At 36.9% G+C, this 27,902-nt stretch overlaps 1 protein-coding gene and 1 long non-coding RNA gene across 9 annotated transcripts, besides 1 other annotated feature; one reads left to right on the top strand and one right to left on the bottom strand.

Annotated features, from left to right (window-relative positions):
• The first annotated feature begins 1 nt into the window (after position 1).
• Positions 2–27,654, top strand: Syt1 (Synaptotagmin 1). Of its 8 annotated transcripts, none has more exon segments than NM_001298639.1 (12): positions 2–72; positions 1,145–1,495; positions 6,073–6,333; positions 6,394–6,653; positions 6,717–6,806; positions 7,305–7,499; positions 7,610–7,786; positions 12,813–12,927; positions 14,309–14,442; positions 16,707–16,940; positions 17,142–20,798; positions 27,328–27,654. In NM_001298639.1, coding segments are annotated over 8 exon segments (1,419 nt in total). In that variant the 5' UTR covers positions 2–72; positions 1,145–1,495; positions 6,073–6,092; the 3' UTR covers positions 16,914–16,940; positions 17,142–20,798; positions 27,328–27,654.
• On the bottom strand, positions 1,660–2,149 carry lncRNA:CR43821 (long non-coding RNA:CR43821). Its single transcript, NR_073706.1, has one exon. It is a non-coding gene; the product is annotated as a long non-coding RNA:CR43821 (long non-coding RNA).
• Positions 20,806–27,328: a mobile genetic element.
• Positions 27,655–27,902: the final 248 nt, after the last annotated feature.

Below are 27,902 nucleotides of genomic sequence, written 5' to 3'. Positions count from 1 at the left end.
CGTGTGGGCCAAAACGCGAATGAACATCGACCGTGGAAGTTGACTGCTGAAGTACAAAGCGCTAGGCTGAAGGTGAATGGGAAAGAAAAATTCTAGAGGCTCATAAAAAGTGGCAATGCCCATGGAAAATCATTCAAAAATGTGATGAAAAAATTATGAAAATTAAACAGAATTGGTTGAAAGCAAAGCAAAAGTGTTGAAAGTGTTTTCCAATTTGTTATATAAATGAAAAGGCCATCGAAAGCCCCGAAATGTATAGTGCGCGTGTGTATGTGTGTGTGGTGTGGGTGCGTGTATGCGACTGTGTGTGTGCGAGTGTTTAGCACGCGCTGACAAAAAAGGAGAACATTTTTTGTGTATCAGAATTTTTCGCAGCAAATGTCGAGAAAAAATGGCAGCTAAGCAAGAAAATTTTAATTGAAAATTCCAATGTGCAATGCGAAGATGAAAGAAGCGCTGAAAAATGGGCTATCATTGAAAGTGAAAACGCATGTGAGCCACTTGCGGGGATATTGATTTTTCCCACCCGACTATTGTGGTGCTGTAGGCCAGTCGAAAGCCAGGATTAAAAAGCATATCAATGTGAATTCGGAAAATCCGAATCCGCAGTCCTTCAACGCCCTATAATTAAATAATAAAAAATTAAAATTGAAATGAGATTTTTAACTATCAACTTGAAGTGTCTGAGTGCGAGAGAAAAAAGGAAAGCTCAATTCAAGCCAAAAGAGGCCCTGAAAAGGACGAAAGAAATGGCCCTAAGAAAATCTCTATCCTGAATTTGCTTTCTTCGAGGAAAAAGCGAATTTGCCAACCTCCCACTCTCTCTCTCTCTCTCTATTTTTGTCTCTCTCTGCCCACTCACCAACACGCACACACATGCTCTTTTGGGCAAGGAGACACAACACACAGACACACACACAAAGCCGAGTTCGCTCTATCAATATTTACGCACACCATTGTATTTTGCTATTACGTATACGCTGCGTATCTCTTCAACTCTCTCACTCACTCTCTCTCTATATCTCTCTCTCTCTCTCTCTTCCTCACTTTCCGCTGACATCCTTTGTACTGCAAAATATATGCAAATAAATCTAAATAAATTGAATTAATTTCAATTAATTTTATTACAAATTATCCAAAAAAGTATACGAAATTCATGTGAGACTAGCGAGCCGCGGCCTCACTAGCCAAAGCCAGTCACAAAAAACCAAAAACATAAATCAGGCAGCAGCAGCAGCACACATACATCGACAAGCGCCAGGACCCGCATCACCATATCCTTCCTGCCAAATAGTCGCCACTGCTGCCGACCCTCCCCGCTCCCCTCGCAGGAGTCACGCTTCGTTAAACGCTGCTCAAAACCCATCATCCTAACTAATAAAGCGGACGATAAACAAGCGAATTAAGTACCAAAAACGACCGAGCTATTAACGCTAGTCTGGATCCCAATTGCTGATTGGAAAGGAGAAACATTGGCAGCATTTCTGATTAGGGGGTGAGTGTTGGTATTTACAAGAACGTAGCACACTTTTTGGGGCAGTCCATAGAGTGAATGGAGAAACATACATAACTAAAGGGTTGCTGCAGCTAAAGAAAAACTAATCTCTAAGCTATCAGAGAAAATGTGATTGCTTATTATTCTAAGATACAAACATTTCCCATGGTTAACATTCATCTTGAATTATATTAATATCTAAATAATCAAGTTAATTAATAGATTCACAAAAATTTGCAGGAATTTCCTTTACCAATTAAACCCAAAAGGTCTGAAATACTTTGGGTTTATTAACTTGATTAATTGCCAGACTGCCAAATTCTCTGCCCAGTGCCACACATCACTTGTTCATCGTGTCCTTTCTTATCTTCGTCTAATAAGAACTAAACCTGATTTAGTCCTGCTCTTCGCTAATTAGCTTTGGACAGCCCGAAGTTGGGCTGGAATTCCTCGGAGGGCAGGCTATTAAGGGCATTGCCGAAGCATAGCAATAAAAATGCTGCAAACAAGCTCGGCAGGCCGCACATAATTGCCAATAATCAAGTTGGCCCGAACGGCAGCGTAATTTTGACCCTTCGCGTCGCCCGAAAATCCTTTTGTGTGAAATTCGAGAATATGAATGAATTGTTTGCACGGAGTCTATATTTGATTTTGAAAACATCGAGACGGATTGTTCAATGAAAGCGAAAAGCATAATGATGTGGAAAATTGGTTTTCTCCGCCAGGCATTCTTCTGGCCTGAGGCAATGTCGGGCTCCAACGTCTAGCTTGGATTTTCCTTCATGTTCATTTCTTTTTTTTTTTATTTCCTTTGCTATTTTCCGAGTTTTTATTTTGTTGCCTTCTCTGGGTTATGTGCGCAGTAAAGAGAGCAGAAACAGAAACAGAAAGAGAGAGAGAGAGAGAGAGCTGTGGGCATGTGTGGCTTTTCCGCTTTTCCATCCTTCCGCTCTCATAGTTTTCCACTCTCCGGCTCGCCAAAAAGTTTAACCGTTTCCCCATTCGTGAGCTTCGAGAGCCTCCTGGCCATTTTCTACGCGATTCGCCCGTATTACGTGCGTGGGTTCCACAGATGTTGCCATAGATCCGAATCCGAACCCGAATCATATTGCGAGCTCCATTTGCTCGCTGGCGGGTTTGTTTGGACCCGGTAATGGGTAATGACTGCCTGTCCAATCCATCCCATGTTAATTTGTTTTGACAGCTTGATGGTAAGACCGGTAGAAAACTCTATTTTTACTCGGGTTCTTCGTTGCTTACTCGCAGTATCCTTTTACCATTTATCTTATCGCCATGCGAACCCCGCGCTAATCTAAAATGCCCAGCCAATTGCCGTTATCTGTGCTCCACTTTTTGTCACTGCATTGCACCACCCACCGGGCCACCAACCCAGCAGCCCACGCACCCTTATCAGCTTTTTCTGCACCACCGCCCACAATTTATGAAAAAGCAGCAGACAGCTGCCTATTTATAGGTCCTTCGCCAAAGGTCAAATCGTAGCAATTATTACTAGGAAAGCACACATTCCTCTTATCGTCCCTAAATTGGAGCTCCGAACTGAGCTTTGATTAATTTAGTAGGGTCTTCGACACGAAAGTTCTGTTCATATTGAGTAAGTTCATCAAAAGTGGTAATTGAATTTTACAACGTTAAGTGGAATGCTGATTTTTGGAACTTATTAGGAGATTTCAGTGTACCTTGCTTTATTTGCTCATTTCAATTATAATACTTTTCCGAGACTGGCTTTCAAAAGCAGTACTTCCTTCATGTTTATGGCACTTTTGACAGTTACTGGAAATGTTTTGCCATCAATCGAGTGCTCAACAATGAACTCACTGACCACTCAAGCGTCTTACTACCAATAACAAATACTGGAAGCAGCTGTTTTGGCCCTAAACATAATTTACACTTTAGCACGAAACGAAGCCGTTTTGAACTGCGTAGTTTGTTATTTAGCTGCCACTTCTTGGTGCCCAGACAAGTGGGCACCGCAAAATAACCAGCACACCCATACGCCCCGTTGACCCGTGGGCAAAAAAAAAAAAAAAAACAGTGCCACGAAATGCTGGCAGAATGACAAAAGTGTGGCAACTGGCGCATACAATATTTGTGACCTTCTTGTGCCTTCCTGGAAATCACAGTAGCTGCACATCTTGTTCCTATTAATGTTAAGTTCTTTTTCTTGCGGGTTTTTCGGCCCCTTATGCCAGGAAACATAATTCAGCATGAGATTTTTTGGTGCATAAATAAAATATGAATAACAAAGTGGTCCACCTTTGGGTGATTGCCATTTTCCGGGCAACTTTCGGTAGCTAGGTGTTTCTGATTGTTGCGTCCACATTTATTATGGATGAGTCTTTCGGAGGGTAGAAAGCCCTTGTTTATCCATTTTATTTATCTGCCACTGGGCTGCAACGCAATTTGTCAGGGAATCACACGGAAATCGTGACATCTCCCAGCTTTCCACTTTTTGCTGCCACATGACTGGTTTTCCCCTTCCTCCATCTCAAGGAGTCATTTCCAGGCAGCTTCTGTGCCGCACAACTTGTCCTAGATGCATTTAAATTTATTTATTTCTCGGTAATTTTCCTTTTTGTCCTCAAGTGGCCAAGAGTCGTGGTCGCTCATTCTAAAAAGTAAAATAAGTTAGTGCATTTAAAAGTAGGACAACATTTAAAATTTATATTGATCATGTTAAAGTTATGATGTTTATCAATTGTGCACTCTTAAATAATTTACAGAGAAATTGTCTGTCTTAAGTTTAATCTTCGCGAAATACGAGATGAGCTGGCAAAAACTCATTTAAGAAAGCGATAAGCGGAGAAAAGAGACAGCTGTTTATTATTCATATGCAAAATTGGTGAAAAGTAAACAATTTCATTAAATTCGTGATAAGAACATGTATGTATATTAGTCCAGCAGCAGTACTTTTATTTAGTCGCTCTAGTTTAACTGTGAGGTATGGACATCAAATAAGTATGTGATTAAGTTATACAGGTAAAAATTATATATAAGAAATATTTCTATAATTAGTTTTCATTACTTAAGCCATGATGCATGCCTTTTTATTTGAAAAATATGTTTAGCTTAATTTTATCGATTTTAAAGATGCCTTTTTCGACCCAAAACTGAATTAAATCGCAAATTGCGTTTGCCTAGAAGGCAATTAACCCGCATAACTTAATTTCGCACATTATTCATGCAAATTGTATTGTATGTTGAGCAAACACAGAGTTTGCATCTAAATTTTCCACCCGCGTGGCATCCACAACTTTTGAATTTTAAGCATATTTATGGGGCCAAATAAACAAAGCTGCCTTCAGGCTTTTCATTTAAGCGGCTTGCCGAGTTTTTTCGAGTTTTCCGAGTTCTTTTCCATTTTCCGTTGGTGTGTGTTAGCGTGTTTCAGGGTATGGATGTCCTTTGACGTCATTTGCAAAGTAAACAAGAGAAAAGCCATAGGAGAAGCATCGCTTTCCAGTCATTTTGGCTTTAAATTGCTCTACACACACAGTTTGCTTTTCTTTCTTTCTGGCTGAGAGGATAAGTGGTTTTGGTGACATATTAAGTTATCTTTGGCTCACGAGATGCTTTATGGAAACAATGAGATGCAAACAAAAGGTGAACAAACAATGGATAGCGGACTTGGAATATCATTTAACATAAAATCAATTTGACAATAGGATTCCTCGTGAATAAATTTCATATTCTGCTGTTCAGATTTAAGTGAACCAATAATATTCCAATGAAATTCGACTTTTAGTATTCTTTCGGCTGACATGTGTCGTTCAACTTTTGATGGATTACCCAAATTGCAGTCTTCAAATGAGAGAAGAAATTGCCAATCAGCGAGACATAAGTACCCGCGTATATTTTCCACTGGGGCAACCCCCAAGCTCCCAAAGTCCCAGGAGTCCGTCTCTGCAACAATGGCAGTTCAGGGTCAAAGGATGTCTGACAAAAAGGAAAAGAGGAGCCAAGCACCCAACTCAAGCAGCCATCCGCCGTCCATAATTAATACGACTCAAGTTGTTAAAGTAAACGAAATGAAGTAAAATGCGGAAAATTCAAAACGAGCGACTACAAAAAGCAGCTGGAGAACAGAACCAGCAGCTCGGTGTTAATATTAATGAATTCAATTAAAGGAGAAAGTGAGCGAAATGGGAAAAAACTGAGCAAAATCGTAAGGGGGGATCCCAGCCGTTCAAAGCGTTTTGCGTGGGTGCCATTGTAGAAACACATATATATGTATATATATATGTATATGTGGATGGGTGGCTGGTTGGGTGGCTTTGGGAGTGCGTGCCCTTGGTGGCTAAGGATAAGCACTTTTACTTGGTGCGTTTGGTGCCACTGCCACCACCACCCAACAGCCCGTTTTAGATGACGCCGTCAGCGCATTTCTAGTGTTTCAAGGATGCGAGTGTAGGAGAAATTGCTAACGACTTTTGTGGGATTTCTTTGTAGCCACACTCGAGTTTAGCGCTATTTTTAAGCCGGCGACAGCCCGGAAATTAAACACACGCATCATTAATATCCATTTACGTTCAGCTACTCATTAAATTTTCACTTTGCAGCAACAACACAGCAAAACAAAATGCCGCCAAATGCAAAATCGGAAACGGACGCCAAACCGGAAGCGGAACCAGCGCCAGCGTCTGAGCCGGCAGCGGATCTGGAGTCCGTGGACCAGAAGCTGGAAGAAACACATCACTCCAAATTCCGTGAAGTGGACAGGCAGGAGCAGGAGGTGCTCGCCGAGAAGGCGGCGGAAGCGGCCAGTCAAAGAATCGCACAGGTGGAATCAACAACACGGAGTGCTACCACAGAGGCTCAGGGTAAGTCCAAACGGATTTATATATTTAAACAATATATTTATTTAGTTATTATTCGTACAGAATCCACCACCACCGCAGTGCCGGTGATCAAAAAGATCGAGCATGTCGGCGAAGTGGTCACCGAGGTGATCGCGGAGCGCACGGGGCTGCCCACATGGGGCGTGGTGGCCATCATCATACTCGTGTTCCTCGTCGTCTTTGGTATAATCTTCTTCTGTGTGCGGAGATTCCTGAAGAAGCGAAGAACCAAAGATGGAAAGGGTAAGAAGGGTGTCGACATGAAGTCGGTACAGTTGTTGGGATCGGCGTACAAGGAGAAAGTAAGTGTCTGACGCGCCATTAAATCTTAGTAGTTATTGGGTTCTGGTATGTCATAGGTTCAGCCTGATATGGAGGAACTCACCGAAAATGCCGAGGAGGGTGACGAGGAGGACAAGCAGAGCGAGCAGAAGCTGGGGCGCCTCAACTTCAAGGTAGGTCTCCCAATTCCCAATCCCCGTATTCCCCAGGACCCAACCACACAGCAGGCCTAATTTCCAGCATACGAAACTAACCAAACGTAACTCAGATAGGTGTACCATAAGTGTGGGCAGAGTTGATGTTCTAGACACGGGGAGCACACTCACAGAGAGGACAATATAAACTCAATGAATACTGTAACAACTTCCTTTATAATGTTTCACGTACACTGAACAAAATTCCGTTTCCACTGGGTCATATTCTTGGGCAAATTAAATTCGGTTCTAATAGCTAGTTTCAATATCCAAAATCCCGAAATTTTACCATTCAGCGGGGAATCTTTCCTTGTGTGAAACCTAATCAATTAGATCTTGGCACTTACATACATATTGACATATTAAACAAGCATATCCTTTTGCCACAGTACTAATATACTATTTTCCATTGTCTCTTTTTGGTCCAAAACCAAAAACCCCTGTTGTTGCCGCCTTTCGAATCTCTCTCTCTTTTAGCTGGAATACGATTTCAACTCCAACAGTTTGGCCGTGACGGTGATCCAAGCCGAGGAGCTTCCCGCCCTGGATATGGGCGGTACCTCGGATCCCTATGTCAAGGTGTACTTGCTGCCCGACAAGAAGAAGAAGTTCGAGACCAAGGTGCACCGCAAGACACTGAGTCCGGTCTTCAACGAGACGTTCACCTTTAAGGTGAGATTGGCTACTTTTCATACAAGTGCTGAAAAGAAATATCCCTTTTAAGCAATTTTCTCAGATTTACAGAACGATATCATCATTATTTTTTTGTTATAATGTTACAGAGTTTGCCCTACGCCGATGCCATGAACAAGACGCTCGTGTTTGCCATTTTCGACTTCGATCGCTTCTCGAAGCACGACCAGATCGGCGAGGTGAAGGTGCCGCTGTGCACCATCGATCTGGCGCAGACAATCGAGGAGTGGCGCGACCTGGTCAGCGTTGAAGGAGAGGGCGGACAGGTATGTAGAGCTGGGCCGGGGTCCACGTCGGGGTCACCAGTACTATCCAAGCTATCCGTAACTCTCTCTCTCTGTCTATATACTCGTACTATATACAACTCGATGTGCCTCTAAGTGTGTTTTTATATCCAACTCAAGAACATCAGTTGAGATCTGTCTTTCGTACTCTTATGATTCGAACCTTATGATTTTTCTTATGCGTTCGTTTATAATGATCTAAGTTTTTGGAGCCGAAAGCAGGCCGACACTGAAATCGTGTGATATTTGTTGACTTCTGTTCTGTAATCTCGAACACCTACTTACTATATAGTACGATGATTGTGTTTTGTGTGTATTTTGCATTCGAACTTCAGCCACGACCAAAAAATATGAAAATACAGCAGACACCCACTGATATTTGTTTTTTAAGTCAACGAACCCATCCCCGAGCCCCCTCCCCAGAAGTACTTTTAAGGGCAGGGAACAAAGACAATTACAGTGAAAACTTTCCAAAACAGATACAATATCAACAAACAACAATGAAAACTTCGCGGAACAGACAAGCAAAAGTTGTTCGAGTCTCAAACGAAACTTTTTTACACACCCAGTTCAAAATGCAAATATAAATAAATCAAAGAAATTATCTTACCATTTAAATAAGCAATACTCAACAAAGAAAACCAACAGCAAGCGGGGGGGTAAATCAAATGGCACTGGTCCTTTGATTTTTCCCCACGCTCCCTGACAGTTTTTTTTAATTTTTTATTGAAAGCCCTCAAACGACACCAACAACTATTACAAAAAAAAAAATTAAACTCTAAATTTCTCTTTCTCCAATTCCCCCCTCTGAAACAAACCAAAAAAAATTGATTTCGAAACATATAAACTCTTGTTTTCTTGAACTTTTGTAGAAGGTAAATACAAAAACATGCTTTCAATTCTTACTTAAACCAAAAACCAAAACCGAGATTCCTCTAACACCTTTGCATACACCATATGAGTTTATGATTTTCCCTCTTACAAAATTATATAATCTGTGAACTGTCGCTCTTGTACACAAAAGCCTCGTCTACTACGATTACAATAACCAAATGCATCTAACCACAACTAACCAAGCGAATCTTCAATAGCCATTTCCCACGATAATCAATCAATTTGGTCTTGAGCGATTGTTCTGTGACTTTTCTCTGTCTCTTCTATATTTCCTTATACGATATATCCAATAACTATACTGTTGCGTCTGCATACTTTCTCGCATCATTAATATTGTAGTTGAATTTTTGTATTAATATAAGCGATTTATCTATGTTTGGGCTGTCTTGTTTGCAACCGAATAATCAAAATGACAAATGTTTTCACATTTCCATATGCAAATGATCACACTGCAATATTAATTTGTTGAGAAAACCTGTGGCATAAAAAAAGCTAAAGTAAATCAGCATGGTTGACTGATTTTCCCCGCCGCCCCCGAACTTCGAACCTTCTCCATTTCCCCAAAAACTTTTCGCCCGATTTCGGGCCAATTATCCTTTGTCACGTATTGACCATGCTGATCGAATTGTTTAGTTGCTCAATCTTTTCCCCAAAACTACACTACTCACACATTTTTTGTTTGCACTTGGATTGGAACAATTAAACGTCAAAAATACTGAAAACTTTTGCATATCTTTCTTACAGTAGTAACCAACTTTTGCACCCCAGTTATTTGCATAAAGTCTGTCAAACTTTTACTATCCAAACATACCCGAAACTCACACGCTCTCTTTTTCTCTGTTAAACTCACAAACTCAAATACACACACACACACACTCTAAAACGCACAGAAGAAATTCTCTGAAGTAACAAACGATAAGTTATATAAATAAATGAAAATGTTGTAAAATATTTGCATTGATTACATTGAATTGGTCAAATGATGGAATGAATGCTCTAGAAATCTATCACACAGATACACAGAAACACACACAAAACCATGTACAGATACTCACACACAATTCAACAAACACGCACACAGATACAAGATAAAAGATACAATTTCAGAGATGGAAAACAGCTTTAATTTTTCGCCTGTGAATGCCAGAAAAACAAATGGTATTGTCTGATCGAATCTTTTCGGTAAGCCGAAAGGGAAGGCACTTGCTGGATTTTAATGAAATATTTTTACTAGACAAGCTTTCCGATTTATGATCCATAAATCCACCAGGACTTGCTTAGATATTATATTTTCTTTTTATTTCACTGACATTATTATTTATTTTCCAATATTTAGGTGGTCTTGCGAGAAGTCAACATCTAAGCCAAGTTAAATCCAGCGAATGCTTAAGCCTGGCCCAATACCATTATGCCACAAAAAATAGGCATAAGCTTTATTACCAGACTAATACTGTAACTTTTCCTACTATGAATATTAAAACTTACTTACAGTTAGCTTAGAAACACTGCAAATATATCATTCTGAACAATTTTTACTCTACTGCATGCCTTTCCTTTTGCTTACGACTTTATACCGATATATAACTCACACTAAGTATTAGAAATCCACACGAAAACATTGAACACGGACATGCGACCATTGATTGGTTACAAAACTATACGAAATTTGCAAAAACCACATTGAAACTTATCAAAATTCTACTGGAAATGGAATTCAATGATTTTTAATACGCTCTTCATTTTTCTCTTTAATTATTTTTGAACGTATCGCTAAAAAATCAAAAAAAAAAAAAAAAAAAAAAAAAACAAATCAAAAACAAATCCAAATCTGTAATCACAAAATTCGAAAACTCGAAATTTCCAAACTGTACTCGAAATTTTTGACTCATGCCATGGGGAAATCAATCCGAAACCTGAAACATGCCCAAAAATCCATGTAAGTATACGATCGAAGGAACGAAGATTCATAATTATCGTTATTTGCTTTGGTTGTTGTCGTCATAAATGTGTTCAAAGTTCTGTTCGTTGTGTTTGTGTTCAAATTCTGTTCGAGCTGCCAAATTAAATCGTATAATCCAAATCGAGAGCCAATCAATCCATTGGAGCAGTCGAAAAACGAATTGCATATTATATACATACATACGTAAAAAACGCTTATTTAAGTCTTAACTTTTGTGTTTAGCTCTCTGTCGCTGTCTCGCCCGATGTGTGTGTACTGTACTTATGTTTTGAGTTGCATAACTTGATTGTGTACTGTAATGTGTAAGCAGAGCTTCGATGACAGTCAAATACAAAAAAACAATGCTCAATAATCTTGTTTTCCAATTTCGATATTTTGTTCGATTATCTTCGATTACTTTCGGTTTCGATTATGGACCTTTTTGTTTCCATGAGACATTCACCAAACATTTAACAAAGAATATTTCGAAAGGCACCCAAAAAAAAAAAAAAAATCACAAATGATAACTGAACTTGAATCGAATTCAGAGAATCAAAATATTTAAGTCCCTAGAAAGTTGCGGTAAGTGACTCCGATTTAAAAAACTCTATCAATTCTCTATAACGCTCGCTCGCTCGCTCTCTGTCTCTGTCTCGCTCGCTCGCTCTCTGTCTCTGTCTTGAAACTTTTTTAACTAATCCAAATAACACACAACCACACTTCCCATAGCTAAGCATTTATAGTTCAACAAATACAGTTTCGTTTTCCCGGGTTAGTTTGGCCCTTGGAGAAGTGATCAAGGAATTGGCATCGGATTGGTTTGTGTTATAACACCCAGAAATCGAAGTAAAATCTACATATATCCCACCACTGCAAGCGGTTCGAACCAGCCTAGGGTCCTATATGTGTTATAACTATTAGCCGTACTGCATATCTAGATAGATTTTTCATTTGTAATATAAACATATATATATATATATATATAATTATCATGTACATTTTTAACTTCTTATTCATTGCGATCTTCCTCCAAAAACAAGTCCTACTAGAGCTAGTCTCTAAAAATGTACATACAAATCGGTTCAACTATGCCTGATTTCAACTTCTTATCTTCTTATCTCTCTGTCTCTGTATTTTTCTATTCTCAGTAGTTTTTTAAGAACATTTTTTGAAAACCAACATATTTTTGCATTTTGTGCAGTCGGTTTTGAGCTGGGTGTTTTCATAAGACAAACATGAAGTAAAGAAAATAGAACATATTAGATAACATACTAATCAGAAGTGAAACTGTAAGTTTTGGTAAAGTTATCAATACAAAACGGAGAAGACACAAGCCCCTAAAAACAACGAAAAAAAAAAAACACTTGAACAATATCAACGAGTTTACTTTCAGTTGAGTACTTTGCATTGGTTTCTTTAGTTTTCTTTTTGGATATACTCTTTCCCCTGAAAAACATCTCAATAGGTTTATACTTACACTTAACAAAATCGAAGCTCTAAGACGTGCAGTAAATGTTTGATGTACTTATTTGTGGCGTTTTCGTTTTATGTCAATAAGATATAATTAAGAACTAAAGTTCTCGTATAACTACCGTACTGTTCACCCCACCCCGAAAAATCCATTAACTTGAACTTATCCGAGTGTATTTGATTTGCCCTACTTACCACGTGTATAATCGAATATTCTTGGTTATTCTATATATACTTGTTACTTTGCAACCGTATATCTCGATTAAAGCTTAGTTCGTCGTTTGTTTAACCGATATATATCATTGGGTGGCTAAAAACTAAATAACTAAGTGAAAGCTCCACATAAAAAAAAAAATACAATTTCTTAACCATATGTGGCTCACTTTCCCATCCTTGGCACCATTTTCGAAAAGAATCAAAATCGAGTTTTAACTGGTAGTTAATTTAAAGTCATTGCTAATGGGCCAAGTGAATTGAACAATGTATATTGCATAAGTATTTATAATACTCGTAATGCAAAAGACGGGCGACCAAAAACCCTATATAAATATTAACCCCTATATACTTTGAAATGGATATGTATATGTAATCGTACCAATAGAGTCTGTGTGACATGTTGTTTGATGCAAGACCACTGAATCGCACGATCGAACCCCACTAACCCATTTCCGTTTCCGTTCCATTTCTCCGGATATCGCCACACAGGAAAAGCTGGGAGATATCTGCTTCTCGCTGCGCTACGTGCCGACCGCCGGAAAGCTAACCGTCGTCATCCTAGAGGCCAAGAACTTGAAGAAGATGGACGTGGGCGGATTGTCTGGTAATGTGGCGTTATACCAAATCGTGGGCGGGGCCGATCGGGGTCCTGAGATGAGATTTTGTTGGACCTGCGTCGGTTCTGTCCGCGACTTTGTTGCTTTCTGTGTTTTGTAATTTTAGCTAAGTGTGTGACGTACGTTGTTCGTTTTATTTTCGGTTTTGTGGCATACTTTTACTTTCATTTACAATATATCTATATATACTCGTACTAACTTCTTCAGACGTGGCAAACGGCAAGGCAACGTTTGCTGTTGTAACAAAAAAGCGAAATCAATGAGAGCAAAGAGATACTACTTTTATTCCAACTACTTTTCTACTATCAATTAGCGCCAATTTATCAACTTGCATATCTTACCGTATTTAGCCCAATTCGCGTACGCTAAAATATCAATTTTATCATTAATCAGTGGATATATTTACGGTGCGGCAGCGTTTCCATCCCGAAATATTCGCACAGTTTTTTCCTATGCCTGGCAAACCAATAGAAAACCAAATTCGACTTTAAGCTCTATGCCAATCAAGCCAATCAAATGGCCGAAAATCGCTTGCTTAGCTTCACTTTTGCATGTAATCTGTACAATTTTTTTGTAACTCAAACACTCGACATCATTTCGGGTCCAGATGCCAGATGCTGAATGAAAAGCGTTGCCGCCGAATATATCCAAAACAATTTAAAGTTCTTCTAGGCTTTTACAAACAACAGAACATTTTCAAGTGTGTTTTTTTTTAAATGCTCCAACAATAATCGGTAACAAGTAATTCGAGTAACGAAGCGAATGAGTTTTTCGTATAAATTATAATTTGAAGCAATGCCTTGAGTTTAACAGGTTGCTGAGTTCCAAAATGTTCAACTATGGTACAATCAGTGATTGATGTGAACTTTAAATGATTTTCAAAAAGCCAGCAAGCCAAAGTAAAAATTACACTTTCAGTTGTGTTCCAAAAAATCTGCGAGAATTTGAAAACAATTCGAAAAGTTTCAAAAAGTATGAAGTTGGAAAATATTCACTGCATACTTTTAGGTACTTTTTTTTGAGTGGTTTCAAATCTTTCGATATTTTTGTGGCGCCCAACGTATTTTTTTTTTATATGTATTGACGTTTTTGTTTTATTAAACATTTACACTTTGGCCTGTTTCTTGTTTTCTCGTTCGACTTTTAATTTGTTTTTGTGTTTGCAAAGTAAAAATTGATCTACTCTATATATAACAAGTACATAATTATTCAATGTTTTTGGTGTACATTACTTATATGTGTGTAAAGCAAAAGATAAAAAAAAAAAATCAAATATGATGTGTTAATCAGATTATTGTTGAAATTTTACTTTGTTATAAAACGAAAATGTTTTCTTTTTCTTTCTTTCAATTCTTTCCAATATTATAGATCCATATGTGAAAATTGCAATCATGCAAAATGGCAAACGTTTGAAAAAGAAGAAGACAAGTATCAAAAAATGCACCCTCAACCCTTACTATAATGAGTCGTTCTCATTTGAAGTACCATTTGAACAAATACAAGTATGCGAGAATGTATTATACTATCCTATAAATACCACAACTACTACTACTCTACTACTATACTACTACTGCCTACTGCCTATACAAACTACCTACTACTACTACTACTATTACTGTTACTACTGTTACTACTGTCCTCTTCTGAACTATCTACCAAAGAAACCAAACCAAACCGAGTTTTGAGTACCCAACCTCCCTCTAAACACACACTAGCCTACTTACGTGCAATCGTTGTTGTTAATTATACTACATATATACCGTATATATATATATATATCCATATATTGAATACTTGTATTCCGAAACAAGCGACAACAACACCAAACTCTGAACCAAACAACCGAACACTTTTAGAGACCAATCTTCGTATTACCCATAAAGATATCTAAACTTCCCCCAAAAACTAACTTAATCAATCTTTGTGTTCTATCAAAAATCCCCTAAAAAAACAAAAAAAAAAGTATTCAATGTTAAATGTTGTAATTTTAACCAAAATTTGTTCGAGCTTCTTTTATGTTTGATAATCCCTGATTTACTATTGTAAATATGCAAAACGGAAACTGAAAGCCCAACAAATTTAGCAAATATTTTAGTTTGTTGCCTTTGTTTGTGTAGTCTTTGAGAAATTTTTGTGGAATCTGATTTCTGTTCTGAATTTGAGTTTTAAACAGCCTCGATGTGTGCTTAGCCCAGCTGATTTGGTTTATGTTTTAGTTGTTAAATGTGTAATGATCGATTTGAAGACAATCTGGCAAGCGGTAAAGCAATGACAATCAGGCATGCCTAGTGGCTTAGGAATCCGTAAACTCCGGCAATCTAGTTGCCCCAATTCACACACCGTCTTAGATGACATTTTGAATGGAGAGCAAGCCGTAGTGTGCCCGCTTCGCTCGCAACCGAGCAAAAAGCAGCCAAGCAGAAAAGCATAAGCATAAAAAGCATAAAGCATTAGCGTCCAAGCAGTCGAGCAGAAAAGCATAAACGCAAGAATGCAGCCAAGCACGAGCCTTACACACACTACGCTCACTCCAGAGAACTACAGTGAATACAACCTAATACAAATTCGAATACCAACTTAAACTACTCTTTCCATAATACAAACTATCGCAAACTCCTATACCAGCGGCGTCAATAATGCACCACGCAGCAACCAAATCGCAGTGGGTACATTATTTTGACACTGTCTTCTGATTTGAATATCGAATACCAATCGCACCACAACAGCTACAGTACAAATACAGTTTACACAGAATAAATACCCAAATGCCAACACAGAGAAGTATAGCGTATCACCATGAATACCAATCATACCAATCAAACCAACATATAGCCAAGCGATCTGGAAAACGGGGAGAACTCTGTTACGGTTACGTTACGTGTGCTAGTCGAAGAGTTAGCCCCCTGTCTATAAGTAGGACCCCCATGCCATGACCAATTACCAAAGAACGACGAATGGGATTGAATATTATACATTTTCGTTTACACGTATTTAATGAACATTTTTCTTTTTGCCACAGCTTAAGTGTCTGCTATCAAGTATCGAGAAAAGTAATTTGTTCATTAGTCCCCGAGGTTAAAGGTGGCGAGATAACATATATATTCTCGTCCCTACATAAATCCGAATCTGCCGACATCTTCATATGCTTCTCACCTTACGCAAATCAAAAGCTTTTAGGAATTTCTTGAGTTTCGTTATCAACATTTATTATTTTAAGCTACTCATTCTTAGCCTTAGACATTTGCATGATCTGCTTGTTAATTCACAATCAAAAAAAATATGAACACCATAAGGGAATACTACTCCACAGCAAGCAAATTCCTCGCCGAAGGAGCTTTTTGTAATGCTTGAACGCCCTTTAGATGTTAAACCCAAATCGAAAGTGCTTGTGCAAACTGGAAGTATTCCACCCGACGATCTCCACGATTAAATCTAGCCTGCACTATAACTAATATACAGCACTCAAAAGCCGAAAATATTCCACGTAGTGCCGAAAACCTCTGTCTATAACCTGCTTCCCAGTACAGCATTCGTAGTGTCTGCCTGTTAGCGAACAACAGTTCCCACTTCAATCCCCCAAAAAAAAAAAACAACTTGAAACCCAAACAGAACACGTATATCGAAATACCGAAAAGTTCTTCAACTCAAAAGCGAAGCCCCCTCCCGTTCAAAAGAGATATAGACCGAATCGAAAGTAGCCGCATCCAGAATATCCCTACTAATGCCGTTCCTTTCCTTGAACCCTCTTCCTCCAAATCGCGCACAGAAAATCTGTCTCGTTGTGACCGTCGTGGACTACGATCGTATTGGCACCTCCGAACCCATCGGCCGCTGCATACTTGGCTGCATGGGCACCGGAACCGAGCTGCGTCACTGGTCGGACATGTTGGCCTCGCCCCGCCGGCCCATCGCCCAGTGGCACACCCTCAAGGATCCCGAGGAGACCGACGAGATCCTGAAGAACATGAAGTAAGGCGGCAACATGGATAACCAAATGCAGGTGAGTGATATAAAAAAGAAAAGAAAACAAATATCCTAGGTGTCTGAAAGTATGCAACAATAACTTGTAAGTGGATTGCCCTTTCACTGCATACTTTCAGACACCTTTAAGGATGGTTTCTAACCACTGGAATCTGGAAACCTCAACTTACGATCCATGAACTCAAGAACTAACCTCTCCACTCGATCTCATCGTTGACAGACTTACAGCACATCTATCAAACGTATAAATGTAACCAAAGAACATGTACGCGAACCGTCAGACATTGAAATCGAATGCATCATCATCAGCTACAAAACGATCCTCCTCACCCGAAACGACAAGCAACAATCAGCGAAATATCGTAGTTAATGCAAAAATTGTTCATCTATGCAGTTATCTCAACATAAACATACTGGAACACACAAAATGCCGATTAAGTAATACCATAGGTGTCTAAGTTATATCTCATTGGTTGCGAAAGCAAAGCGAAGTGAAAGCTATGAAATCCTATATAGAAAGCAATGTGCAATGTGTCCCTTTCACTGGCCGGAATCCCAAATAGTTCGATCGATTTTACATATAAATCCACACATGAATTCATTCCGAGATCTATGAATTTGTTGTTGTCCCAAACTATGAAATTTACGAGTATGTTCTTATTAAATGCAAAACTCTATATACTCAAACTATTTAACGGATGACCGCGAGAGTATGATTTTTAAAGGTTAAGTTTACTTTCGTTTTTAACTTAGTGCAATGATTAAAGGGATCTTTCCGGTTTTAAATTTGTTTTTCAATCGTTGAAAGATTACTAGTGAATAATATTACTGACTAATGAATATATAAACAAACAAGCAAGCAAAACAAGAACGTAAAGGCAACTTAAACTGTTATGTAAATTATTTATTATGTTTATTGAGCATTACGTACTTAACTGTGTAAGTATTAATCTATGTGTGTGTTTAAACGAAGTGAACATGGCAGACATATTAACATGAGGACGGAAGGGAAATCATAAAATATATATTATATATAAATATTATGTATAACGACCTAACAGAATCAGACGAATAAGTAGAGGGGAAACCAAAAAGGAAACCGAAAACCAAAAGCAAATAACAAAAGTTAAACTTTGAAGCGTGATTTCAACGGAATATATCATCAGTTTAAACTTAAAGAAAATATCGAACATTTTGCACAATGGATCAGATTGGAATATTCATTTAGTTCGAACAACTTGATTTACGCTAACTTAGTAGAAATATGGCTCAGTTTGGGAAAGGTTTCCATTTCCGATAAGTTTATCCCTCGGTTAGCTTTGAATTTTCGTTCGAATTCAGATTTTTTGTTCGGTAGCTTCTTCTTCTCGAATATTAAGGTTTCTATTGTACAACTATCTATGAGTCGTTTTACTCGTTTCCGACTTTATCACATTCCCTGATTTAGAAATCATATTAGGACCTAATGAAAATATACATACTAACTAAATGATTATGGCAAAATGTTAAAACAGAAAAAGAAATATTAAGAACAATAATAGTTATTACTATTTATATTATATTCAAGTATATGACATCTAAACAATATACATTTATATAAACTTGTGCTCCTAGCTGCACAAGCCTACTAAGAATTTGGGATTTTTAATATGGAAAAGCGGCGGCAGCAAAAACTCTTCTACCTACCTAAAACACAAACTAGCTAATTAAGCTAACTAATCGCTCGAGAGCCGAGCATTCCATTATTTATAATCCGATATTGAAATCGAAATCGAATTCGAGACGAAGGATTAACAGTGAGCCATGATTTTCTGATTTTTTCCATATTGAAAGTAAATGAAATTCAACTAATACATTAGATGTTTTTGTCCTGTAAATGGTATATTATAATGATAATGATAAAGATAAAGCGTAGTTAGGGATCTGTGTATCCCCTGTACACCCACTTACACAGTTGTAGTTATGTTCACTGAAGCAGAAGAGTTATGCGTAGGAGTACACAAAGAACAAAGAATGCAAACTTACAAATCGAGAAAATACCAAAAATATTTATGTAATATAATTCATCTAAATTTAACAAAACGACGTGGACGCCAGGAAGAACAAGTTATGCAACTTATTACGAGTATTGTTCAATAAAAATAAATAACTTTGCTTTTCCAAATAATTACTGTAAATTATCTCAAGCCCAAAAACAGCAAAATAAGACACAGATACAAAATTCACACACACACACACACACCCACAAACACATATGTATTATGTATTAAAGAAATGGTAAATTACTAACCAAAATCGAAGCCTAACCACAACAGCAACAAAATGAAACAAACAAAAGACAACAAACTATATATACTTGCATATTAAACAAATTATATGAAATTATATAAAATGATGTTGATTATTGATTTAAATTAAAACTGAGAAAGTGAATAAAACAAATTATATATACACCTATATATAAATATTAAACAAAACAAAAGCAAAACTTTTATTTGTGTTTTCCTTTTAGTTGGTATAACTAATACGAACACAGCGTTACACTGAGCGAAACCAAGTGCAAGTGTTAGCCCAAAAAGACATGTACATACACACCAAACACCACACACACACACATGAGAGCAACCACACATGAGAAAACACCCACGAACTGACCAAAAGCAAGTCGAACACATGAATGTACTATATTATATATTTTATTATTTTCGAAAACGTTCTCAAAGCAAGCAGAATGCAACGCATAGCCCATCACGAAAGCACAAATCAGTAGAGGAAAGGAAGTTAAAGTAAATAAGATACTAAAATAGGCCAGAGATTAATAATGAAAATAAAAACAAAAATTGAAAAACAATCTAAGTAGCAGTCCATGTACTTTTATTTCCTAGATATGTATATGTATGTAATTTATATTCGAGGTAAATCAGGCATTATGCATTTAGCAACCAGACAAGAGCATAAACCGCATCTAGGACTCACTATCGAGGCAGATCAAAAGATCAGTATCGATCATCCTACCCTTCACCATAGCCACAATCCGATTCCACTGGGATAATCCGTGAGATATATACTTCGCGGAATCGGTTTAGTATACATATAGAGCGCACCTGAGGGAACGATCGAGTAGCAAGTAAAGATACAAAGATACAAGATATAGAAATATGCGTTATAGGTTGAACAGACCCAAGATATAGGACAATGTTTGATGTTGATATGAGTTAATATGGCCACCTTGCGTGCGCATTATATGCATAGATACGAACATGCATACATACATACATAAATAGTGCAGAAGATAAGCCCTCTGATAGGATCGTTTTATATACCCAGTGATCGGAGGAGATGAGGAGAGGAGAGGAGAGTAGAGGAGGGCACCCACATTATACATAACCATCGACAGCACCGCATAGTATGAACACAGCATACGGCATATACATACATACTACATAGGTATCAACATAACCGAGCGATATGCATACATATATATACACCAGGACATAAGGTCCACGAGTACATTTCCCAGGAGCTATCCATCCTTCGGTTCAGATCCAGACGCTATATACCAACATACATATATACCTATACATATATACCTACACGTACAGAAACTCATCCAGCACTTACACTCGCGGATATCATTTTATGACTCTTTCCGGAGTTTTGTTGTTTACGATAAACTGTTTATAGCTGTTTTTGAATTTTAAATAAATTATATTTACTATATGGCAAAACAAAGAGTAACACTAAAGCAAACCCATATATGATAGTAATATGTATATGTTTTAAATACTATTACCAAACGAATCTTAAATTGAGGCTCTGCAAGCAGCGATTTGCAAGCTAATGAAGAATATTACTGAATAAACTGCATATATATATATATATATAGTAAAATTGTTGTTTTATTTATGAGTCGAACTAATGTCCCGTCAGTTGACTAAGGACAACGCCAAGAAATAAAAAATAGTTTTTAGGAGAAATAGTTTCACGACTTTATTCTTTGGATCTCAGCTTAAGACTAAAAATCAAATGCAAATTGGATTGAGGAGAAGCCTCAGTATTTGAACAATATTTGTATTTCGGGAGAGCCTCGCTCTTGGGTTCTTAAGATTAGGTAGCGTTGAAAGAGGGCAGTCAAATCTGCTTAGGTCAGGCTTTAGGATGTTTACAAGAACGGCTGCGCTGCCAAAGATAAACGAATGCTGCGCAGCTGGGATACGTTATGGAAAATTACTAGAGTGCATTACTGATTTCTTTGAAATAATGGAAGTGGCTGGTTTGGACCACCCAAATACGTCACTCCCCTTCCCTTAAAGAGAAGCCTATACTTGGGCTGGGATTGATGGATATAGTGTGGGAAATGGAGTTTCTTCTATTTCTGTTTGTTGTGGTGTGTTTTGATTTTGATTTTTTCTTATTTTAAGTTTTGCATACAGCATCATAAATGGTTTAAATGATACATATCTTAAATATGAGTACAACAAAATTAGTGCGATTATTACAATGATCATTTGTATGTAAAGTGTAATATTGTTCTCTGAAATCATCTCAACAATGTCGTTGTGTTTTACAATTTTTATTTTTGTTATATTAAGTGGTGTGTATAGTGGTGTCAAATCTATTTCTGGTTCTAACAGATTTTCACTTAAAATTATATTATTGATTTCTATTTTGCATTGCGTTACTCTTATCATTTTGTTTCCTTCTATTTTTATTTTATTAATTGAATTTTGGCAATTTTGGTTAAGAATTGTTTGGGTTAAGTTCCAGGTTACAATTGTGTTTGGTTCTATGTATTTTATTATTTCGTTCGTGTGTACTGGCTTAAAATTACAAATTGGATTTAAGTGTTTAATAATATTGGTGACACATTCATTTTTTACTTCTTTATTTTCGGTATTATAAACTTTATTTTCTTTTTCAAAATATGATTGTGTGTCTGTGTAATCTAGCTGATAGCCGTTGGAGTCTGGGTAAGGAATTATTTTAATTGTGCTTATTAGTGAAAGGTAAATGGGTATGTGGGATATGATTAATACTTGGTTATCATTGTAGTTAATCCAAGTGGATGTTTTAATGTTCAAAATGTTTTGGCTGTTCACATTTTCAAGTTTGTCGTAGTTTAGTAATTTGGGGTTAAACAGTCCAAGTCTGGAAAGCTGCATAGCCATTTCCAAATCTTCTATGTATTCCGTAAACTGCATTAGTTCGAACAAAAGACTGTCAATGATGGTGTGGTTATTTTCATAATTCTGTATTTTTTGCATTCCGTCATTTATCAATCGTATGGCGTCGTTGAGTTCATGTAATTTTACTGAGTTATGGACGTTGATTTCAAGTTTTTTCTGTATTTCGACTCGATCATTTTCATCTAGTGTTCCAAATAGGTATTTAAAACCTGAACCCACAATGTTAATAAGACCCCGTTTGTTTCTATGTTTCAGGGTTATTCCGGCTAGTTCTCTTTTTATTTTATTGTATAAAAAATTGATCTGGGGTGCATGGTAATCGGTTCGTAGTCTTTGCTCAAAATAGTCAACCACGATGTCTATTTTAGTTAAATTGATTTTTAAGGAGTGATGTTCAAAGGAGGATGGTATCTGTACTGGCTTATCAGAAAAAAGGAGATATCCGTGGTTGGTGTCAATATTATTAATTTGAATTTGTTGTCCATGAACAGCTGTGATCAGTATAAACAATAGTGTTATCGGGTACCAGGTGCCTGTGAAATTGAGAGTTTAAATTCCTGTCTGTCTTCATTTATTTTGTCTATTTTCTTCTCTTTAATTTTTTGAGTGTCTAATATGGGATGCCCAGCGTATAAGAAAATTTGAGCAGGTGTCTGTCCAGTAGTGTCATGTTTAATTTTATGGTTGTATGTGTAGAGGATTGTTTCTATCTTGCTTAATTTTACTTCTTCATCATCAGATGAATTGATTATACGAATTTTTTCATTTATTGTTTTGTGTAATCTTTCGACGTCTGCTACCCCGTTTTTTGCTGTATTGAGCTGTAATTCGACTTCTTCTTCTTCAAGCCATCGCTTTAAAGCTAAACTGGAGAAAGCTCCGTCTCTGTCTGCCTTTAATAATTTAATTTTGTCATTTTCTGTATACCAGGGTGTAAAAGTTTTTCATGTGATTGAAGTATGATTTCTTTGAATTCGGCGTATGAACCAACGTTCTTTAATAGGAAAAGACTGCGAATTACTTTTGTGTAGGTGGTATTAACAATTTCTATGTGTGCTCTTTGAATAATTTCAAAATCTACATCGCTCTCAATATAAATGGTAATGTTTCTATGGATAAAGTGATCGAGTAAAATTTGTTTGGCCTTTTCAAGTGTCATTACATCATATTGAATTGTGGTAATGGAGTTACCGAATATTTTTGAATGCTCTACTTTATTTTTATCGGATTTAATAAAGATTATTTGTTTTTTGAAATAATTTATTGGTTTTTCTGTTAAATGAATAAGGTTGCTATTGTCCTCTTCTGCACTATGTTGAGTAGCTTCACTATGATGATTTTCTTCAATTTTAATTCTTGATAATGCATCGGCAACTGAATTTTCTTTCCCTTTAATATAATCTATTTTAAATTGGTATTCGCTTAATCTAACTCTCCATCTTTCTAACTTAGCATTCGGTTCCTTTAAGTTATGAAGCCATCTAAGAGGTTGATGGTCACTGGCAATGAGAAATTGTCGTCCTAGTAAATAATGTCGAAAAGTTTTTGTGGCCCAAACTATGGCAAGTAATTCTTTTTCGATAGCACTGTAATTTAATTCGTGATCGTTAAGTGTTCTACTAATAAAAGATATAGGATGACCGTTTTGAGAAAGGACAGCCCCGAGGGCCAAGTTACTTGCATCTGTGGTTAAAACAAATTTCTTTTCAAAATCAGGTAATTGTAAAATTGGGTCACGAATTATCAAAGCCTTAAGTTTTTCGAATGCCTCTATGTACTCAAGTTTTTGTGTATCTATCTTTGCTCCTTTTTTTAAGCAGCTGGTCATGGGTTTTGCTATGTCTGCGTAATTTGGAATAAATTTGCGATAATAACCTGTTAATCCAAGGAAAGCTCTTATCTCTTTTACTTTTGTCGGAATTGGGTATGAAACTATGGCTTTAACTTTAATAGGATTTGGTTTAATACCATCAGGGGTAACTATGTGACCAAGAAAGTTAGCTTCCTTTTTTAAGAACTCACATTTGTCTAGTTGCAATTTTAAATTTGCATCTGCAAGCTTTGTAAAAACTAATTGTATTGAATTTAAATGTTCTGTAAGGGATGTTGAAAAAATTATAATATCATCCAGATACACCAAACAGTGTTTGTTAAGCAACGGTCGAAGGATATTATTCATGCACCTTTGAAAAGTAGCGGGTGCATTCCTAAGGCCAAATGGCATTCGAAGGTATTCGTAATGACCGCTTTTTGTGGAGAATGCAGTTTTAGAAATTGATTCTTCGTCCATTTCTATTTGATGAAATCCCTTTGCCAGATCGATCGTTGTAAAATATTGGCATTTACCCAGTTTGCCAAGAATTTCGTCCATATTTGGAATTGGATATCTGTCAGGTATGGTTATTTCATTTAGCTTTCTATAATCAATTACTACCCTGTACTTATTTACGCCAGAAGCATCCGGTTTCTTTGGTACGACCCAAGTAGGACTATTGTATGGAGAATTACTTTCCCTAATTAATCCCTGATTCAGCATTTCCTGTACTTGGTTTTCTACTTCGATTTCGTGTGTTTGCGCAAGTGGGTATTGTTTCGAATAAATTGGGGAGTTATGTGTTGTATTTAGTACGTGTTTAATTGTATTTGTAAATGTTAATTTCTCTCCCTCCTTATATTCAAGATTTCTAAATTTATTTAACAAGCCTTTTAACTTAAAAGTTTCCTCCTGATTTAGGTGATCTAATCGAAACTGTGAAAAATCTAATTTTTTTATTGATTCCTGATCTGAGCTTGCAATTGATTCTGGTGTCCTTTGGATATACAAATTTTGGTTTCTTTCGGATTCTGAAGTAATTAATTTGTATGTTTGATCAAAAAGGGTAACTGTATCATTTTTGTAATTAATAACTGATTGAGCATTTTTCAACAATTTTCTGCCAATTAGCATATCGTAATTATTAGAAAATCTGTGCACATAAAATGGTTCGGTTTTTTTGAAAATACTATTTCTGGGTAACATAATCAAGTCGTTCAAGGTAATAGGGCCATTTGATGTTAAAACTTCACATCTACTATTTTGAATGGGAAGACAAAATATATTTTCATTGATCATATTAATTGTTGATCCTGTGTCTAGAAGGCATTTGTATGAGCGCCCTTTGTATACTATTTTTATGTATTCGTATTTTCCGGGGCTGTTAACCGAAAATTTTCGTTTAGTTCAGAATTATTTTGGTTTTGTTTGTTATTAATTTGTACAGATTGGACTTGTTGTTGCCCTTCATTAATGAAGCTATGATTTTGATACGGATTGTATTGATTTTGGTTAAAATACTGTTGCTCGTAATAATTAGGTTGGACTTGTTCGAATTCATGCGCGTCTTGGAATCTAATTTCGTCAATAGACATTTTAGTTTGTTCACTGTCCGATGGTCTTAGTCGTTTAGTAATCGGGAAGTTAGTATTTTTATATGTAGAGGGTTGTTGTAGTCGAGGGTATGTATTTCCTCTAAAATGCGTTGTTTGGGGAAATTGGGCTTTGTTGGGATATTGTTGGAAATGATTTTTTTGAATAATGGGTTGTGGGTTTATGTATTGGTTGGGTCTGAAATAATTAGGTGCGTGCCACATGGGTGGGTTGTTAGTTATCTGCTGTGTATAGCTAGGTCTAAATGGTTGAATGTATTGATTAAAATTAGGTTGGAAGGGTTGGGAATATTGTGAGTAACTTGGTCGATTTTGAGTTTGAACATTTGTATTGAATTTTTGTGTTTTCGAATTCTGGTTAGAATTTGAATTTTTATTACGATATTCTGGTTTTTCATAAAATTCAAAATTAATGTGTTCTTCATAAATTCCCTCATTTTGTGCAATGGTAATTAAGGATCTTAAGTCTGTAATATCGTGATGGGCTAAAATAGTGAATAATTGTATTGGTAGTTTCCTTATCAGTATCTTAATAGATTCTTTAATACCCTGAATATAAATAAGAAAATCCGATTGGTTACCTTCCAGGTGTAGTTTCGAAATTAGTAATTGACGTCGTCTCTCCGCTTCTTCGCAGAATGCTCTTAGGCTTCCTCTGTATGGTGTCTCCCTGAAGTTCTCCAGAAGTTTGTAGTTTGGTGTTTGAATTTTAAATTCCGCGATGAGTCTTGCTTTAAGGGTAGGCCAATCTTCGATGTTCGGAAGTCCCAAAGATCGTGTAATTTGTCCGTCCAAGTTCCTTTCGATGGCTCCCAGTAGAATCCTCTGTTGTCGGACATCATTTGTTTGGTAGAGCGAAATTACGTAATCCACTCTGCTGATAAAGGTGTGAAGGGTTTCTGGATCACCCTTGAATGGCATAATGTCTTTAAGCTGCCGACGGGCTTCGGCAAGGTTTATGTCGCTCAGCGCAATAATTGGTTGTGACATTTTTATTGTAAAATTTTTAACTTTTGTGTTTTATTTTTTTGTTTTGTTTCGGATTCAATGTTATTATTATTTTTAAGCTTTCTAGTTTCACTTGTTTGTTTTTTTTTGTTTTGTAAATTTTTGTGTTGTATTATTAAAATTCTATATTGTTTTAATTTTTTATTTTTATATGTTGGTTTTAAAACTTAGTTGCCTTTGGACTTAATATTTTTGTTTCGTATTTCACTTCCACTTATTATTGGATAACCGAATTGGAATTATAATCCAAGTTGAAGAGTTTTCACGAATTTATTTTGGGAGATGTTTCGAGCACTGGACTATAAAATTTAACTTATTTTCCACTCGAAGGTTCTTTTTTTTTCGGATACTTTTGTATCCTACCGACTGCGCCAGTAAAATTGTTGTTTTATTTATGAGTCGAACTAATGTCCCGTCAGTTGACTAAGGACAACGCCAAGAAATAAAAAATAGTTTTTAGGAGAAATAGTTTCACGACTTTATTCTTTGGATCTCAGCTTAAGACTAAAAATCAAATGCAAATTGGATTGAGGAGAAGCCTCAGTATTTGAACAATATTTGTATTTCGGGAGAGCCTCGCTCTTGGGTTCTTAAGATTAGGTAGCGTTGAAAGAGGGCAGTCAAATCTGCTTAGGTCAGGCTTTAGGATGTTTACAAGAACGGCTGCGCTGCCAAAGATAAACGAATGCTGCGCAGCTGGGATACGTTATGGAAAATTACTAGAGTGCATTACTGATTTCTTTGAAATAATGGAAGTGGCTGGTTTGGACCACCCAAATACGTCACTATATATACACACTAATGTGCAACTGTATTGCAAGACAAGCATAGCATTTTATTTCCGAGGCAAAAGAATTTAACAAAACACACACACACACACCCACACACACTCCGGTGAACTCTGACCCCTGTGCACGGCTGTCTGGAAACGCAGGTGAGCCGAAGGGATCCCAGAATTCGCCACAACCAGTACTACCCCCCTACAAAAGAAAAAAAAACCCAAGACAAAAGAAACAGCCACAGATAGAAGATCTATGTAAAACACTAGCGATGTGAACGACACAGAGGAATGTTTATAAACAATAAACAAATGTTTGAAAACTAACAGTGTGCCTTTATTACTGGGCTGCAGCTCGGACTTTATCGCTTTGAACAAAACTTACAAGGAACAACTAAGGATGGCTCAATAGCAGTTAGTTGCTTCTATTTGCTTTAAATAAGTAGTCATACTTTATAAATACTTTATACTTTAGAAAAGACTACCAGCCGTATTATTAATGTTTTTTCAGTATTATTGCTTCAATGAATCAGATTGAAAAAACTAGATTTTTCAAAAACTAATCATATTCCATCCCTTTTTA

Source organism: Drosophila melanogaster, chromosome 2L (genome assembly GCF_000001215.4).
Source record: "Drosophila melanogaster chromosome 2L".
NCBI lineage: Eukaryota > Metazoa > Arthropoda > Insecta > Diptera > Drosophilidae > Drosophila > Drosophila melanogaster.
The sequence above is the reverse complement of the archived record's forward strand: the minus strand, read 5'-3'. Positions and strand labels throughout refer to the sequence as shown.

Excerpts from the sequence above, each read along its gene's own strand:
- Syt1 (NM_078736.3), top strand. The coding sequence starts at position 6,093 with ATGCCGCCAAATGCAAAATCGGAAACGGACGCCAAACCGGAAGCGGAA. Across the intron at positions 12,928-14,308 it reads GGACGTGGGCGGATTGTCTG|ATCCATATGTGAAAATTGCA; the intron begins GTAATGTGGCGT and ends CCAATATTATAG. Across the intron at positions 14,443-16,706 it reads TACCATTTGAACAAATACAA|AAAATCTGTCTCGTTGTGAC; the intron begins GTATGCGAGAAT and ends AATCGCGCACAG.